The following is a 19,995-nucleotide window of genomic DNA, read 5'->3' as shown; positions in this document are numbered from 1 at the left end:
TTCTCTTTTCTAACTAACACTTTCTGTGATGGTCTAGGGGCAGGAATCAGGACATCAGCCTATTGATTTAGGTAGGCAGGGAAGTTATGATAGCAACTATCAGAGATCTAAGACTTGAGAGAAATCAAGTACCGTATGTTCTCCTTTCCCTTTGTCAGATTAATAATTGATATAACGCAGGCAGGTGTGGAAGCAGAGGGCTCTCTGAAATTAACGATTTTTGCTTCGGAGCACAGCTGTCGGGATGTGGACGCGTCTCCTTATTGTGTGTCAAAGGGTTTGACATTCAGGGGAGCTCAGCCTAACACCGACGTGCAGCTCGGAGGAAAAGAGCGATCTGTCTTGGAAGTTTTCCAATTCCAAACAGTGGAGGTATCAGTTCTCTAACAAATCCCAAAGGGAAGTTTATGTTTATCAATGGGCGAAGCCAGGGCAGCATAAACCAAAGACTCACAAAGGAGAAAGGAAACTGACTCAGAAGAAGCAACACCCTTAGTAATAAAATTAGAGCTACTTACGCTTTTTCCAGAAATGCGTCTCTTGACATGTTTTGGGCCAGCAGGTTTGTTGCCAAACTGAAAACCTCATTTGTCCATTCCTGAAAGATGTAAATCACACTTGCATTAGCTTAAATACTCTCTAGTCATTAGACACATGTTTTTAGCTAGGCTACCAGGAAGGAACATTAGTTCAATTTGTACCCCTAAGGAATCTTTTTGTCTTTCTTTTCCTCCTTCCTTCCTCCCAGACTCACTCCCTCCTTCCCTCCTCTCTTTCTTCTTTCCTTCCTTCCCTCTCTCCCTCTCTTTTTTTTTCTTGTAAAAGTTACATAATTAAATTCAAATCCCTGATTATTGCTCCTTTCTAAGGAAATGCTCCTTATATATAAACAAAATTTTGTCTGCTTTTAAAAATCTCTACTGATAGGGAACTGGTATGTTGCTTTTCAGTAACCAGGTACTTTTTACTAGTTTCCTAGCATTATGAAGAGATAAAGAGTTATAAAAAAAGTTGAAAATAAAGTCAAATATATTTTCATTACACCTGCAGATGTACTCTTCCTGCTTTACTACTCAAGCCAAAACAGCTATACAAGGGAAACTTTAAATGTTAGTTACGGTTCTAGAAGTTCTTTTTTTTTTTTTTTTTAAGAATTTGTTTATTTGTTTGACAGAGATAGAGACAGCCAGCGAGAGAGGGAACACAAGCGGGGGAGTGGGAGAGGAAGAAGCAGGCTCATAGCGGAGGAGCCTGATGTGGGGCTTGATCCCATAATGCCGGGATCACGCCCTGAGCCGAAGGCAGTTGCTTAACCGCTGTGCCACCCAGGCGCCCCTCTAGAAGTTCTTGAAACCAGTTGCAGCCACAATGTCACACTCTCCCTCCCCCCAATTCTGTCAGTCCCTCACTACTCCCCTAATCTTAATCCCTAACTCACACCACTCACCTCACATCACTCTCCCAATCTTATCCTTACTTCACACCTGATCTCACTTGGCTTCCAAGAAAATGGAAAAGAGCAAATACACACAAAAAGTTGAAGTTCCATTTCAAGTGATGGTTTTGGACAAAAATTAACATCCCCCCCGCCCCCCGCACAGCTTTTCCTTCCAATTGTATTATTTCTGCTGTTGTTTTGTTGCTCTTCTGTGTTTTACCTCCTGACTTAAGGTAGTGATAATATACCATCATGTAATATAGTAACATTTGAGTTAGGAATTGGGGTAAAGAGTGCTGAAGGAGGGACGAAGGTATTCTAAAGCAACGAAAATGGGAGAAAAACCAGTGGTAAGTACACATAGTAGGACTCAGAAGGAATGGGGAGGAGTCTAATAAGAATTGGAAAAAAGAGAGGGTGTTGCAATGAGGAAAGTAGAGTTAGGGACAGACTATGGAGAGCATTTAAGTCTGTTGAGGTATCTGGAGATAATTTTGCAAGAAATGTGATATTACCGAAGGCCCTTTTTTAGGGTGAAAGATGAGGAGAGTTGAGGCCAGATTTCGTGTTAGGGAGATTATCTGGTGGCCATGTGGAGGATGGAGTTGAAGCTGAGAAACCAAAAAGAAGGAACTCAATTATAAAGCTGTCCCAGTTTAGGAGAGAATTTTGGAGGCCTTGAACTCTATACACTATTTGTGGAGGACTTGGAAGATGCAGCACAGAGTAATTGTGAGTGAAACAAAAGAACTGACCACCAAACTTTACGTACAAGCACAGAAGCATTGGAATAGCTTTTTAACATCTTTAAAATAAATTTCCTCAAGTTTGATCATTTTAAACAAGAGTAACGACTGCTCTGGTTTTTACAATATGTTTCTGGTATAATATTTTCTGAGCTAAGGGTCAAACTTTAGGCACTCCCACCTCCGTGGCAACTTTCTGCATCGGTAAAAGCATCTGTAATTGAGGGCAGTGTACCATTTTGTATGTTTACTGGGGGCCAATTCCACACCAGAAATAGGTACAGTGAAGGCATTATGAAGAGTTGGGGAAATTTCAACTGGGTCGGAGCTACAGATATAATTTAAATGTGAGCTAGATATATGCTTTAAAATTTTCTAGTAGACACATGAAAGAAGTGGAAGTAAACAGGTGAAACTAATTTTAATAACATATTTTATTTTAGCTCATATTTCAAAAATATTATTCATGTAATCAACATAAAATGGAGATATTTTATATCCTTTTAATATGATTAGTCTTTGAAGTGAGGTATGGATTTTACATTTACAGCCCATCTCAGTTTGCATGGGCAACCTTCCAAGTACTCAGTTAGCCACAGGTAGCTGGTGGCTGTGGCTGTAGCTTTTGGTCGGTGCAGTTCTTCTAGATCCTTAGATCTTTTTATGGGTCCTTTATAAAGCTAGCTGAAGGACAGCATCATCGCCACCTTTACCACACAGCCACAGTTAGCTTATTCAACAAGTCAAGCATAACTTATTTTCATCACATTCTCAGAATGTGAGTATCTAAATTTCCAAGTGTGGAATTCCTAGAATTCACTGGTTTCCTGCGGCCTTTTGAGATGTTCAAAACATCTGACCCAGGCTACATCAAAGATTCAGGGCCTAACACAGTGACCAAGGGAACTTTAGAAATCACCCAACTCTTGGCTGTGTACTGGTCTCAGTATATATCCCAATGAGCTAAAACAGCATGTGTCTTACTTTGGTTTCCCCAGAAGCAGACCCAGAGACGAGGATTTATGAAGAATGGGTTTATTATGAAGGGTTTTCTAGGTGACTGAGCAGGACTGGGAAGGGGGTAGAAGGGTTGAAGGAAGAAGGCAGATGGTAAGTTTGGCTTTCTCCATCTTGATATAGATCACACGTCAAAGTTGAGTTTTTGATGAAGAACAAGGGAGCTGGAGTGTGGCAATCTCCATGCCCTTAGTCTTGGTTAAGGGTTGCTGGAAAGCATGGAAATCCCCAGGCACTCCCTGGTTTCCTTGATAGTAGGCAAAGGGGGTTCCACATCCAGAGGGAACAGCCCACAAGGAGATGAGGGTCCTGGCTATTGGAAATGAAAGCCACCAAGGCATCTGTGTATGAAAGTGGAAAAGGACTGGAAGGGACACGGGCAGAGCACTGTAGAGCTGGCTATAGAAGGATAACATATTTCAGGACTTTTGGGTACCAGAAGTAGCTACATTGTGCAACCAAAGGCTGGAGGTATAGATTCCCATATGTTCTAGAGAAGTGCTTCTGAAACTTTAATGTCCACAAGAGAGGAAGAGGGTCTTGCTGAAATGCAGATGCTGATTCAGGAAGTCTGGAGAGGGAACAGAGAATGTGCATCCCAAACACAGTCTGCTGAACCATGCTAGGAGCAGCAAGGTTCTAGACTAGGCCTGCAGCACTGATGGAAAATTTGGTAGAAATGAAGGACTTTAAGCTCCACACCAGATCTTCAGATTCAGAATCCACGCATTTTTCAAGAAACCCTTGTATTTTTTTTATGTATATTAACATTTGTTTGAGCATACCGCTGGGCCAGGAATAGCATGTTGAGTAGCAATGGGTGCCAGGACCCGGTTTAGGAAACATTATTCTAATCTCTGTCTGCTTGAGCCCCAAGCAAATAAAGAACTTATTTGGGTTATTTGAGAATAACCAAAAGGCTCTCACAGCTGCATTAAGAACAACATAGCTAAAAAGCTGTGGCCAGAGGCACTTAAAGCAGCTTTGGCTCATCCTGAGATTACGGCATATGCTTTGCTGGAGGATAGACCGATCCCGCCCTGGCAGGGTTCTCATACATCCAATGCTGGGCCCTGGTGAGTTTGGTACTGGAAGGACAGCTTCTGATTTCAATCTGGAGGGTTGGTTTTTCTATTTTGATAGACAACGATCTGATGATGGCCACTAAGCTTGGCTCTGCTCATACTATTTCAACCCTGAAGCTTCTTAACTGACATTTTCTGTCTTATGGTCAACCTTTTTCCATACAGGGGACCACAGAGACCTGAATGAGAAAGAACAGATCATGAAGGTCAACCTCCATGGAATTTCATCTGGAGTTTAATTGCACGTGTTTGTGTCTTAACATCTGCAAGACTGTTTCTACAATTCCCTCACTACATGGGGGTTCTAGGGGACTTACTGAGATACCAGGCTCGACACCATTATAGATACCAAGTTCTCCTACCTGGTCACAAAGTGAACACACTTTTATTTCTAAAGCCATTTCAGTTCCACCGTTCTTGGCACAGGATGTATGTGTTTGCTTAATGCCACCAACAATTGTTTCACAATTGTCAATTACTCTCAGAGGTATTGTTTGAGTGTTTACTATGCACTGACCCAAGTACTTTGCATCCGACCACTTCATTAGTTCTTACAATAATTCCCTAGGAGGTAGGCACTGTTATTAGCCTCATTTTACAGAGGAGGATTCCAAGTTTCAAAGCACTTATAAAACTTATTTATACTCTCAGAGCTGATAAAAGTCACAATTTGGGATTAATTCACTGGTTTCCTGGGCTCCAAACCCTGTACTCTCAGATACTGTGCACTCTGCCATTTTGTTCTAGAAAATTTTGGGGTGGCTGACACAGTTCAATAAGATAAAAAAGATAAGTAAATCCACTTAACTGTATTCTGTATAAAACATGGACTCCGTACTTACTAGGGGCTAGTCATTGTTCTTTTAGGCATTTGGCAAATAATGAACTCATTGAATCCTCACAACTACTTTATGAGATAAATTCTGTTACTACCAACCCATTTGGATAAATGAGAAAGCTGAGACACAGAGGCATTCATTAACTGGCATAAGGTAACACAGCTCATTATAGGCACACCTGAGATTTGAGCCCAGGACATTTGCCACTGGAATCTATACACCTTACTGCTGTACTAAGATGATGAAACAAACTATGGAGTCTATGATATAAACACCTTAAAACATGCTGTAAGGATGACGTTAGAGGAGATAAGATGGAGAGAGAGGTGAGGTCAGTCACAAAATGCAGGTCTAAAGTCTTGGAACTTTAATAGAGATAGGTCACAATTTCTATTCACACTTGCTTTAACCAATGTAAAGAGAGATCCAATCACAACATGCTCGACCCTTACCCTAGATCCAAATGCCACTCATGCAGCAGTTCAACCATGATGACTAGTTCTGAGAACAGAGAGAAATTTCTCCCATCGGCATTCACACCTCTTAACTTCTTGGCTTAACTTGTCACTGCAAGGGGTGTACAGACAAAGACAGAGTCTTCTGGGAGAAATAGCATTCTTGCAGATGTTTCTCCTTCCCATTGTGCTGATTTATGTTACCTTTAATATTTTAATGTCTTTATTTTACCTTTCTTTTCTTTCAGTATTATGTGTTTCTCTTACACACAGAAATACAGAGAATAGTGTATCTAACACAGATCAAAATGTAATAAATGTTCACATCATGCCATATTTACTTTAGTACTTTTTAAAAAATAAATCCTTAGGATGTTGCAGTGCAGATTAATTCTGTGCTGTGTGCAGAATGCTTCTCCCTGATCCCATTGCTCTCTCTTTCTCCAGAAGCAGGTTCTATCTTGAAAGGTAGATATCAATTCCATATCTATTTTCATGTGGTACAGATCAGGGTTCAGCAAACTAAGGGTTAAATCCAGCCCGTCACCTGTTTTTGTAAATAAAGTTTTATTGAAGTACAACTATGCTTGCTCATTTACATATTGTCTGTGGCTGCTTTCAGACTACAATGGCAGAGGAGTAGTTGCAAGAGAGCCAAAAGGGCAAAGTATTTACTATCTGGCCTTTTACAGAAAGAAGTCTGCTGGTCCCTGGTATGGATGGATCCCTTATATTTAAAATAATACATAAATCATACCATACTGTATGCATTTTTGGCCAATGACTATTTGCAACCAATGTTATACCTTTAAATGTATCCTTGCTTCTGTATGTGGGTCTAATTAATTTTAACTATTATGTTATTCCACTATAGGAATGTATAATTTACTAATGCATTATTTTACTGATGAACATTTATGGCTTCTTCCTTCAGAAAGTCTGGTTTGCATAAACGTATTTCCTGTTGCCTTAAGTCACATCTGGGAGATTATCTAGGGTGAATATCATGAATTCTTAGAATCAATGTATCTTCTTCAGTATCTGATGCTGATACTTGCTCACCAAAATGGGAAGGACACTAAGTTCCCATTGGTAGTGTAGGAGAGCTTGCATTTTACCATATTCTCAAAAACACTTGCCATTATCAGATTTCCAGAAAACATTGACAAGCCTGATGGATGCAATGTGGGACCTAGCAGTGGTCTTAATAGGCATCCCTGACTTACCAGCATAGTTGAGCATCATTTTATATATGTTGGGGGCTGTTCCACTTTTTCTTTTCTGCAAATTTCCTGTTAACATTCTTTTTTTTTTTTTTTAAGATTTTATTTATTCATTTGACAGAGAGAGAGACAGCCAGCGAGAGAGGGAACACAAGCAAGGGGAGGGAGAGGAAGAAGCAGGCTCCCAGCAGACGAGCCCGACGTGGGGCTCGATCCCAGAACTCCAGGATCACGCCCTGAGCGGAAGGCAGACGCTTAACGACTGAGCCACCCAGGCGCCCCCCCCCCCGTTAACATTCTTAACACATTTTTCTTTTAGGGTATTTGTGCTTATTTTCTTTAAAAAGGGGAGAGTTTTTGTTTGAAGTTTGAGCTCAAGTACAGGACAGTGGTCAGTATCATTCCTATTGAGGGAAACAAAGTGCCACACAGTGGCTGCATGTAATAAATGGCACCTGGGGCATCATGGCATGCAAGGCACCCACCCAGATTGTGGCTGTGACCTGATGCCAAGCAGCTGGAGTGACAAAGAAAAGGCAGAATGTGGCCTCTGCCCTCTAAAACATGTCTTCGTGCAGTGAGTTCTTTGGAAAAGAAAAATATTCTTAAAGGAATACTGAATATATGTAGAAAATAGGAGCCCATGGTTACCCTAATAAAGAGTGACAAATGATAATAATCTCAAAGCAGGTATTTCCAAGGTATTGCCTGATTTGGAAGCCTCAATTTCTCAGTCTACTGTATTAATTAATTTTCAAAAGGTTTCTGGAATAAACAGTAAATTACATGAGACACGTTAATATATCTGGGACATATGAAGGTCCCAACAATTTTAAATAGCTGTCTATTTATTTTTCATTTTTTTGGCAAACCTCTACTACCACCAGTGATAACTGTCATTCCCATCACCTCCACTCATAAGTGGGTAATGGTTTGGGATTTGAGTAAGAAGGAACATTGTGCTTCTCATTCAGAGTTGCACTGCCTGGCTGAGCACATTTCTCTCACCTACTGGCATGCATCAGAATTCATCTCACTGAGCATTTGTCTTAAGGGTACAGTAAAGAGTCTTTTCATGGTGAAAGATGGTCTATGAGTTATAAAGACTTTCATTAAAAGCAGAAAGGACTGTTAGAGAAGTCACTGCATTTATGATACTACATAGAGCATTTAGAATTGATAAAATTTTTGGTACTGTGTCTGCTTTGGGTGGCAGTGAAGGTCTTACATTTTATAGTCAAAATGTTCATCTCATACTCAGAGATAAATGGTTGTCATATAAAATATAGTTACCAAAACAAAAACCAGAAAGCATATAAGGACCCAGTATTATCACTACTTGAACACTAGAAAATTATTTCACTCAAATGACATAATATCAAGGAAAGGTGCATAATTATTTCCAAAAGACTATGTGATTAAAATCCCTTTAAGCTATAATTGACAAAAGCACAACTCAAACTAGCCTGGGCAATAGGAGAATTTCTCAGGGACACTGGAAATTTCCTGTAATTGAAGGAAAAATTGAGCAAATTGCAGGGAAAAAAAGGGTGTAATACAAGATATCAAGAACCTGGGACCTAAAAACCAATGAGATTGTCTTTACTGCTTTTTCATTGCTCTATCCTACTTGGTGGCATTCTTTTTGCTACTGATCAGCTTCATTCCCATAGCCACCATGGCCCCTCTCACTACCAGAGATAGTCTGATGACCTCACTTACAGTATGAAAAATACTGGCAAAGGTCTCCGATTGTAGACCAATCTAGAACAGTCTAGTCAGGTAAGAACCTAGCAGTATACAGGAGACCAAATCATTGGAACTTGGGGAGAAGCAGTGAGCAGAAGAACAGAAGAGAATAAAAACACTATATATATTCATTCACAGGAGTACTGTGGAAAAAAGCAGGTGGAAGAAAAGGATACGTGTCGTTCATATCTTGTGTGAGATCTCATAGTTCTGCATCCCATTCTTTTTACAAAATGGGCAATAAATCCACACTTTTGACTTGAGTTGACTTCATGAATGAATGATTGTGTCAATGAAAGAGAATTATATCCATGCCTTACAATTAAGGCCTTTTGAAATTAAGTTTTATGTCTTCCTCATTGTTATAAGTATTCAATCACCATTCTTGGTTACAGGGATTTGGATAATCACTTTACACATTTCTTATTGTAATTTGAACTATGCTGGAATAGGCTGTAAGAACTCAGAGTACCATGTACACATTGGGCTGAGGAGGCTCTCCAATTAGGAAAGTATGGAAGCTTTAGGGTTAGGACTTAGGGCATCTACATGCTGTATGCTTTGCTTTATACTTTGGGCTATATTCTGAAGAACTGTTGTGCCTTTCCAATAAGTGAAGCATTGCTGTAGTACATGGTACCCCAATGACCTAAGGAAGAGTTCACATGCTTGAAAGTGCAATTTGCAAGACGTGGAAGTGCAAGGATCCACATTTTGGGAGGTAACAGGTATAGTACAGCCCTAGTCTTCTTCCAACCGTTCTTGACCTTCCCCTGCTCCATGGGAGAAATTTAATGAGGTGAAACCAAGTTAAAATGAACATTAACAGAGTTCTTCAAAGAGAAAAGAGTCAAGCCTCTGAAAAGAGCAGCATCTGTGGTGCAGTATGGAAGAAAAGAGGAAGATGTTTGCTTTGGCTAAGTTCTCAAGATGAGAGGTTTTCAGCTCTACCACTGTGAATCTGAGATGTGCTTTGAGCGTCAGCTGAGGGACACTCCCCCCCCCCCAGCTAGTTGACTGACTCATTGCTCATTTGTACAGCTGAGAAAATGTTGATAGAGTGCCCTTATATGAAACCCCTAAAGCTTTCTTTTCACGGCTTTCATGTCAACCCGCCATATTCTTGAAATTGTTCTTTCCAAAAGCCTCATGTCACTTCTATGAAAACACTTGCTATTATGTCTTCTAAGCCTAACAGTGTCAATGCTAATGAGTACTTTGGTTTGAATCTGCTGGAGTGCTGCATTCTATAGACAGTAAGTGTATGTAAGCAGGGCCTGTAATTATAATTGATAGCATTGTTTATTGTTTAAAAAGTAACTCCGGTTGAGCAGATCAAGTGAAAAAAAAATTTAAAGAAAAAAAAATCCAGTTTATTTCTTTGGTAAGATGTATATCAAGTGGAATAAAAGGAGCAATCATAATTTCTTGGGAGTAAAGTGGTGCTGCTTATCCATTAAATGAAATCTGACAAAATTAAAACTGCATTCCTTGAAATGTGATTAGTAAACTACACACAGGTACTTCCTCATTAAGTTATAACTTAACCTATGGAATTCTGCTAAAATATAATTCTCTCATTTGGAAGTCAATTTGTTTCAAATACTGTTATTATGTCCCCCATCTTTGTTTTAAATTGTTTTACAAGCTGTATTCTTTCCCTTTAAATGCAGGGGTATTTGGACGTTGGTAAGGACTCTATCCTGTTAGCCCTTCCACCACTGGGAGAACTACTCTTTGCCTGTGACTCCAATTTCTCTCTTATGCACATTTTCTCACTGCCTTCGGAAGGGCGAATCTTGAATATCTTATGCTTGTCTTCTAATTTAAAATTAAAATACTGTCATTAGTTTATGTAATGATTCTTACTGGCCCTCATATTATTGATGCTTCTGCTAGTTTATTTAAAAATAAACCTTATTGGATTTCAGACACTGTTCTGCTATTTTCCAGCTGTGGGACCCACTGCTCAGTACCACCTAATATCCATTTTCTTTTTCTCTCCTCACTGAAACCTGACATTATTCAGGCCAACAATATATAATAACTGAAAAAATCTGCATCTTCCAACAACTCCAGCAGCTAGGGTGGCAATGTGACACACAAAGAATCACATGGTAGCCGAAGTCTGAGAGGAAAATGTGGTTTCTGATATAGAGGCTCAGTTCTTTTTGCTGTTGGGACCACACATGTGATGGCTGGAGCTGCAGAGTCCTCTTGATCTATGAGGAAATGGCCATGGTAATTAAAGGGTCTCAGCCTTATCTTTGAGTCACTGAGTCAATGCCAGAAACCCCTAACTTTAAGCTTCCTGCTGCATGAGGAAAAGAAAGAAAAAAAGGCAAACAAGATGCAAACAAGTAAAAAATCCTTAATTTATCTAAGCTACTGTTTAGTTTGGTTTTCTATTACTCAAGGCCAAACGTAACCCCTGCCTGATAGAATCGTCTTGGGCAAGTTTTTTAACCTGTCCAATATTCATTTGCCTTATAAAAAGGAGGAAATCATAGGACTTACTTCACAGGCCATTGTGACAATTAAGGGAGATGGTCCATATTGAATGTTTAGATCACTGACAGCCACAACACATGCTTAGTAAATGGTAGCAATCTAAAAAATTATTATTTATCAAAGAAAATCATACATAGATTTTCAAAAAAATTGTCCAGAGGGGCTATAAAGAAAAAGCAATGATTGCTTGTGATATTCTTACTCTAGTTCTGCTTCTTGACAACTATTCTCAGCATTTCTATTCTTAAATTCCTGGGTGTGAATTCCATATTTCTAAATAATCTGTTTATACTGCTTTCTCTGGAGTGATTGATTTTAGAATTTAGCTATCAATATCCAGCTCTGATCTCCTATCCCATCTCCTGTCTGCCCTTTCTCCTTCCTACTGATAGAACTGTCACCGCTGGTCTTTCTTCCCAGACACCTTGACTATCTCAGGCAACATAACTGAAACCATTTCTTAATCTACCAGTTAAAGTCAGTATCACTTGACATCTCTGTGACAGGAGGACATTTACCTGCCAATCCTTTTACCTCCAACTCCTGTTAGCTTAAATTTACTTTTAAAATGATCAAAGTTGAAACGTTTTTATCTTGTCCAGGATCTATAATTGACTTCAATTACGTGCATATAAATTGATTCTAAAAGTTTAAAACCTATAAAATAAAAATTTACATGATTACAAAAATGCAAATATAATTTTCTGCAGGGTCATATATTAGACTCTGATTATCCTACTTGTTACAGTTCCAACACCAAGAACCACATGGCTTTCAAAAGGGAGCATTCCTAATACCACAATAACATACATCCTTTTTGGGCTGCTCCTTTAGTTGTTGAAAATCCTCCATGCTTTTAGCATGGCTTATATTTGGATAATACTTTTCTTATACATTTATCTTTTCTTTTGGAGAGAGGAAATTTAAGCCTTTTAGATGTATGTGATATCCTCCAGTTTCCTACTTGTATTGCCTGAACCTAGTTCATTCCTATACATTCTGTTTAAACTTGAAGACAGCACCTGTCTTTGGCTCTTATATGTTTTTTTGTATTATGTCTTTGATATTTTCCTCTCTGTTTTCTCCTTTTCTCCTGAACTCTTTAGGTTGATTGCACCTGTATCTCTTACCTTTTCTCTCTCTTTTTTAGTGCTCTCTGCACCCAACATGGGGCTCAGACTCACAACCTGGAGGTCAAGAGTCCCATGCTCCTCCCACTGAGCCAGCCAGGTGCCCCTTATCTTTTCTCTCTTACTGTCGTTTTTCCTTGTTTGTTTTCTGCCTAGTTCCCCATTCTGGGAGATTTCCTTCATCTCTTACAACAGTTATATAGAATCTGGCTTTTGTTTCATTATCTTTTTTTTGATTTCCAAAAAAATCCACTTTCTTTTTGTTACCTATTTTTCAGAGCATCTTGTTCTTATCTTATGAATGTGATATTCGAAATTCTCTCTGAAGATAGTTTCTGTTTTAATTTTTTGTTTAATTATTTGTTTCTTGAATTATCCCCCGATCTTCTGTCATCATTTCTTATTTTGTCCATCTTGGCTTCCTTCATCAATCAATAGTGTGCTAGTTCACATTTTAGACTGGGGACAAGACAGGGGCCAATGGGGAGCTCTGAGTATATGAGTTGGATTTAGCAGCTTGAAGACCTCTCTTTTGGGTAAGCATGTGGGTACCAGCCACTACGGTGCGGTATCCATAAATTCTAGAATGAGAAGAGCTCTACTCTGGCTGCTTGACTCTAATGCTGGCCACCATGACTCTTTTCTAATAATTTGCTCACTTCCACAAAAAAACAACCCTCAGTTTTTGGTCTGGGAAGTAATTGGTTATCAATTATTCTAGATACAGAGCAACAGGAGGAGGAGGAGGGGCTGATAGTTTTGTCCACATTCCTTTAATTCCTTGCCCTTCTTTCCACTCCCAAGTCCTGCTCCCTATTCTGCTGGGCTGGTAGTTCTCAAGTCTGGGGCCCCTCTCCACTGATTCAGACTGGGTCAGTGACTTGTTGGCTATGTTTTCTATGGAACCTAGACTCTGTTCCATCATGCACTCTCCTCATTTTCTTCTGCAAACTTATTGAAATACGTCATCTCGTAGTGACCTATCTCATTCTCTTCTCACTGCATATTTATGTTCCTTTACCATCATGTTCATAGTATCTCAAGAGAGATAGCGGGTCACACCTGTTCTTATTCTGCTGCTTTGGACTAATACTATTTTAAGCCTTATGTCCAAAGCCAAGTTTCTGATTTTCCCTCCCTAATTGGCTCTCCATCTCAATAAATGCAATACCAGCAAAACCGACATCATCCCTAGCACCCTCTTTCTCTCATGCCATGTTCTAATCCATCACTACAGTGTTGTGGTTTTTTGGGGCTTTACACTCAAAGTATATCCAGAGCCCAGCCATTTCTCACCACCTCCATCCCAAGCACTCTGCTCTCCCTGCATCTTGCTATGGTTTTCAACAGATCAGCCAGGCCAATTCTGTTAAAATATATTACACCGAATTAATCCCTTATTCAAAGTGTTGCAAGTTACTCGTGTCACTGGAAATGAAGCCAAATTCTTACAGAGCCCACCCACCACTATCTCGGTCACCTGTCACCCCTCTCCCAACCTCTCTGACTCATCTCTCACTGCTGTCCTTCTTCCTCATCCCATGCCGGGTACACACCTGTCTCAGGATCTGCTCTCCTCCATGAGAACCAATTGACCCACTCCATCATCTTCAAGGTTTCCTTCAAAAGTCATCACCTCAGTGTAACCTTATCTGACCAATTTATTTAAAACTGAAATATGCCTCCCCTACTACTAGCACTTCCTATTCCCCTTCCTTGCTTTGTTTCTCTCTAACACCTGGCACTGCCTTATTTATCATGTTTATTGTCAACCTACACCCATCATTATGTACGGTTCATGAAGACAATCATTTTTGTCTATTTAGCTTATCCCTGGCACTCAAAATCATGCCTGGTGCACAGCAGGCATTTGACTATTAGCTGAATGAATGAATGAATGAATGACTATCATTATATAATCATTAGGAAAATTATTGACAAAGTATTTAATTTTTTTTTAAATTCTCAGGGGCAGCTTGTTCACTGGGAGCATTTGATGCATTAGGAACATAAAAATGACAACTGATACAAGCAGTAGATGGCACAGCTCAACCTGCCACTCTCAGAGAATGCCAGACACTTTCCCCCAGTAATTAAACAAGGAAGCCAAATGCTTTTGGAGCTCTTCTTCCTTCCAAAAATATTATGTTTTTTGTTTGTTTATTTGTTTTTTTTTTAAGATTTATTTATTTATTTATTTGACAGAGATAGAGACAGCCAGCGAGAGAGGGAACACAAGCAGGGGGAGTGGGAGAGGAAGAAGCAGGCTCACAGCAGAGGAGCCTGATGTGGGGCTCGATCCCATAACGCCGGGATCACGCCCTGAGCCGAAGGCAGACGCTTAACCGCTGTGGCACCCAGGCGCCCCTGTTTATTTGTTTTATTTATTTTTTATTTATTTGTCAGAGAGAGAGAGCAAAAGCACACAAGCAGGGAGAGTGGCAGGCAGAGGGAGAAGAAGGCTCCCCACTGAGCAGGGAGCCTCATGTGGGACTCGCTCCCAGGACCCTGGGATCCTGACCTGAGTGGAAGGCAGAAGCTTACCTGACTGAGCCCCCCAGGAGTCCCTGTTTGTTTGTTGTAATCTGCATGCTGCTTCCAGGCAATCCACACAATTGGGGCTTACTCAGCTGTGAGCCTTAGAAGGCAGGGAGGCATAGCAATGAGGGGGCAGCAGCTCATTTCTGTGTCATGGGGTGTTCAGAAGGAAAGGGAGGCACTGCTGCTTAAGCAGTTTTCCGACTTTCCTTTCTGGGGAAAAGTGCATTTGCAGTCACAGCAGCCCATACTCTGAAAGCTCGGGCATTTCTGTGTCCTGGGGTTTATATTTTCCCTTCGGTTTGGCATTCATTCCTCTATGTGGCTCCCTTGAACACTGCCTGGCTCAGAAGAAGCTCTTGCTTAAGAAATGCAGAAAAGACACCCAGAAGACAGAGGGCGGGGCACTTTCTGCCACAACCATCGAAAGAGCAGCTGCTGGTTCTTATCTGGGAGTAAGGAAGAGATTAATGTCCAAGTTGCTTTTTCCCTCCTCTTTTTATTATGAATGCCTCTCTTTGGACTTTTGAACTTTTAAACTCTCGTACGACATTCCATACGGGTGACATTTTCACAATTTCAAAGTTTCAGATGTGCATCTTCATCTGCTCCACACTCTTCCAAAATAGAAATGTAGAATGTGGAACGAATCTCATTTGCCAACAAAGGACATCCACGACCACAAAATTCCAAGACCAACAGTACAGTGTATTTACTTGGTGAGAACCGGTCCTGATTTAAAGTCAGGTGGGGGAATATCTTGAGATGACATAGGCATGTTTTGCGGGTATGAGGAGGTCAGGAATAGCAGTGAATGAAGATCTCATAAAACACAATAATCCCTTTGTAAATGGCAATCCTTTTGGCATATATATTCGACCCCCGAGGAGGTCTTGCACAATTTTCCATTATGTTCCAAAATACACTGCTAAAAACAGCATCCGATACCTCATTCTATTCTTCTTAATCACTTCTGTTTCAAGAAAATCAGACCTACATCCATTGCTCATTCACCATAAACTGGTCCTAGTTAAAGGGATAAATTACATATTTTTGTACAGACTATATTAGTGTCTGAAAATTCTTATCTCAATGTATATGTCTCAGAATTATATATATATGAACCTCATGTCTCTTGAGGTCAGTTTTAAATACAGTTTTAAATACAGTTTTAAATACACTGACTTGAGGTCTCTTGAGGTCAGTTTTAAATACAGTTTTAAATACACTGTGGTTGTGGCAGGTCTTTCACTGGTTTCTCTTTCTCTTCTCTTTTTCAATTTTATTTTGCAGACAATGATTTCCTTTTTTCTTAAAAAAAAAAGGACCATAAACTGGTCCTAGTTAAAGGGATAAATTACATATTTTTGTACAGACTATATTAGTGTCTGAAAATTCTTATCTCAATGTATATGTCTCAGAATTATATATATATATGAACCTCATGTCTCTTGAGGTCAGTTTTAAATACACTGTTAATTTGGAGTCTAAGAGAATGCCCAGTTTTTGATGAATCGTGGTGGTTGTGGCAGGTCTTTCACTGGTTTCTCTTTCTCTTCTCTTTTTCAATTTTATTTTGCAGACAATGATTTTCTTTTTTCTTAAAAAAAAAAGGACCATAAACTGGTCCTAGTTAAAGGGATAAATTACATATTTTTGTACAGACTATATTAGTGTCTGAAAATTCTTATCTCAATGTATATGTCTCAGAATTATATATATATGAACCTCATGTCTCTTGAGGTCAGTTTTAAATACAGTTTTAAATACAGTTTTAAATACACTGACTTGAGGTCTCTTGAGGTCAGTTTTAAATACAGTTTTAAATACACTGTGGTTGTGGCAGGTCTTTCACTGGTTTCTCTTTCTCTTCTCTTTTTCAATTTTATTTTGCAGACAATGATTTCTTTTTTCTTAAAAAAAAAAGGACCCCCCCTTTCACTGTAGCACCTTCTCTCATTCCCTTCACCTAAAAGGCCTCAACTATTTGGCTATTCAAAGCCACTGTGGTAACTGGTGGGTTGGGAGGGTGATAGGGACCATGACTCTATGAGCAGAAACAAGGTTGACTTTGGGAAAGATGAACAGGATGGGAGCCATTGTAGTTAGTGCCATCCCTTTCGACTACTGAAAACCTCGGCAAACCGAGAGAGAGATCCATGCTGGGAAGAAAGGGCCTGAGCAACCAGCTAAGGGGCCTCAATTTCTTCAATTCTGAAAATTGTGAGGATCAGAGTACCTGTGTTCCAAGTCCCCATGGCTTAAAACTTTTCATGATCTATCAGCTGTTTTCAAGGGCTCAAAAATCCCCTTCTCCCCTTTCTCACTCCCTCTTTTCTTTCTTTTTTCCCCAAACATGCATGTATTGAGCACCTACTATATACTAAGTTAGATCCTGGAAACATAGAAATGACTAAGCTATTGTTTCTGACTTTAGCTCACAAATCCAAGGTAGGGTGTCAGATACACTGACTGATAATTACAGTATGATAAATGACACAGAAAATATGCAAAAGGTTCACCAAAGAGCAGAGAAGGAAACTCCATTATTCATGGAAATCATGGGATGGAAGGAGAGATGGATGAGTTGTATTTAAGCTGAGTCCCTAAGGAGGCTTGGAAGTTCTCCTGGTGGACAACATGGAAAAGGGAAGTCTAGCAAGGCACACAATTCTGAAGGCACCAAAATTAAAATTATAGAGGCAAAAAGAATCAAAGGTAGTTAGGAGTTACTGAAGCAGAATGGTACAAGGGTCCAAGTGGTGAGTTATCAGCAACTGCATGGGCTATGTTTGTTTTGGTCACTAATCAATCCCCAGTGTCCACCGAGGTGCTTGCTACATACTAGGCCTTCAATAAAAATTTGTTCACTAAATGAATGAATGAAATAGACAGAAAACTTCATTTTGTAGATAATAAGCAATGAAAAAGACTTCAAGCATGATCAGGCTTGAGGGTTTTTTTTTTTTTTAAAGATCATTCTTATGCAGATAGGCACATATAGTTGGAGAGCAAAGAGAGGGTTCTAAGAAAGTAGGCAAAGGTGCCTAGGTGAGACCTGTCAAGAATTTGAACAACATAGTAGGGGGAAGAGGGACAAGGAACGAAATGTGAGAGCTAGTTAGGAAATTCAGAGAGCCTGCGTTATTTGGTTGGTGGGCATGCAAGCATCTAGTGTGGGTGAAGGTAAGGAAAATTTCCAGGGAATTCACGGTCATACCTTCAAAATGAGTGAACTATATTTTCTATGACATTCATAGCTGCAGACATGGGAGAGGTTCCCCGAAAAATCTAAACTAACAGCCATTCAAGGCTGATGTTCACTTTATGGAACATATCTTTGGAAAGCTCATTTTTCTATGACATCAAAATGTAATAAATTAACAGACATTCATTATTACATATTTTTTTTTGCATGTGTGAATTACTGTTTTAAATACCAATTGGTTCAAGCAGTTTGGTAAAGTGCCATTATCTACCAAAGCCGAACATATGAAGATCTAGGATCAGCAACAGATATCTCACAGAAAGGCATATGGTTTATAGCAACACTACTTGTAAGAGTCCTAAACTGGAGACTACCTGAATGTTCGTCAACCATAAAATAGATAAATAAATTATGGTATATTCTTTAGCATAGAGAATCAATGAAACTATAACCACATGCAAAAAATATAGGAGGATTTCATAAATATAATGTTGAATAATAATATTAATAATAATGATGATGATGATGTTGTCAGACCAGAAAGAAAAAACATTTCTTTTTTTTTTTTTTTTAAAGATTTTATTTATTTATTTGACAGAGACAGCCAGTGAGAGAGGGAACACAAGCAGGGGGAGTGGGAGAGGAAGAAGCAGGCTCATAGCAGAGGAGCCTGATGTGGGGCTCGATCCCATAACGCCAGGATCACGCCCTGAGCCAAGGCAGACGCTTAACAACTGCACCACCCAGGCGCCCCGAAAACACGTTTCTTGATTCCATTTACAGAGATTATAAAAACGGGTAAGTCAAATCTATAAAGTTGGAGGTCAAAATAGGGGTCTGCTAGAGGCGCCTGGGTGGCTCAGTCTGTGAAGCGTCTGTCTTTGGCTCAGGTCATGATCTCAGGGTTCTCAGATCAAGTCCCACCTGGGGCTCCCTGCTCAGCAGGGTATCTGCTTCTCCCTCTACCTTTGCCCCTCTTCCTGCTCATGCTCTCTCTCTAATAAAAAAACTAAGGGTGTGTAATAGGGTAGACTGGAGTGCTGGTGATGCCCTATTTCTTGATCTGGGTGCTATTTACATAGGTGTGTTGTCTTTTCAAAATCTATCAAGTTTTATAGTCATAACCGGTGCTTTTCAATCAAAAATTAAAAAGCAATCTACTTAAGTTTCTGCTAAATTGCATGTTTTTCCTATTTATAAATGCTTCAGAGAATTTCGTGCGTAAAGAATTAAGGATGGAAAGCAATGGCATATGCAAAACTTGCGCAGAGAAATGAACACAAAATCTCTTCTGCACAGCTCTGTCATCAGTAATCTCACTCTTAACCCACTGGATCCTGGCTGTTTCAGTCCACTGCATCTTAATACACTGGAGCAACACCTGGGTTGAAATCTGCCAAACTAGGCAGTGGTTCAACTATATGTCCACCCAGGGGGCCTATCAGAGTGTCAAACTATTTAGGACTGAATATCAGAGCCTGACTCTCCAAAGCTTTTTCTTAGGGTGATAGGTTATGTTGCTAAGGTATTGCATTGAACAAAGATTGGAGATAGGAGTTGGGGAGGTTGAGGAAGGGCATGAGCTTCCAGAGACCCAGCCCTGGAAAAGGACCAGAACACAGAGGGAAGACATGCTGTCTTTGGACCCTGGGAATCCTCTTTGCTAACCATGAGACAGATTTCCTTCCTTGCTGAGATTCTCTCAGTGAAGAGTGATCTCCCAACAGTGACACACTGAATACCTGAGATCTGAAGGTGAACACCAGCATATGGCAATCCTGTGAACCCCAGCCCCTGGCTCAGAGCAATCTGCTTTATGACATGACTGCAGTGCTGTTTAGACTGCATGACTACAGGGGGTAGAATACACAACAAGAATTCTCTTTCTGAGTAGGCCCTCACCTCAAAGAAAAACAGAATATTCAATAGAGGGCCTAGAATTGGGCAGGCAGAAGACAGTTGTTTTTTTTCTTCAAGATTCTTGACCAATGGAAGAATTTGCATTGATCTGATACATTGGTTAATATGCTCAAAACACTACTGGGGGGGAGGTGAT

At 39.9% G+C, this 19,995-nt stretch overlaps 1 protein-coding gene across 1 annotated transcript in view; it reads right to left on the bottom strand.

Annotated features, from left to right (window-relative positions):
- Window positions 1-19,995, bottom strand: part of PLCB1 (phospholipase C beta 1) — a 686,722-nt gene that overhangs the window by 215,608 nt on the left and 451,119 nt on the right. Inside the window, 1 exon segment of the mRNA XM_034640285.1 lies at window positions 519-598. Coding sequence (XP_034496176.1) covers window positions 519-598 — 80 coding nt within the window.

This window comes from Ailuropoda melanoleuca, chromosome 13 (genome assembly GCF_002007445.2).
Source record: "Ailuropoda melanoleuca isolate Jingjing chromosome 13, ASM200744v2, whole genome shotgun sequence".
Taxonomy (NCBI): Eukaryota; Metazoa; Chordata; class Mammalia; order Carnivora; family Ursidae; genus Ailuropoda; species Ailuropoda melanoleuca.
Note: the sequence above shows the minus strand (reverse complement) of the source record. Positions and strands in the feature narration are given on the sequence as shown.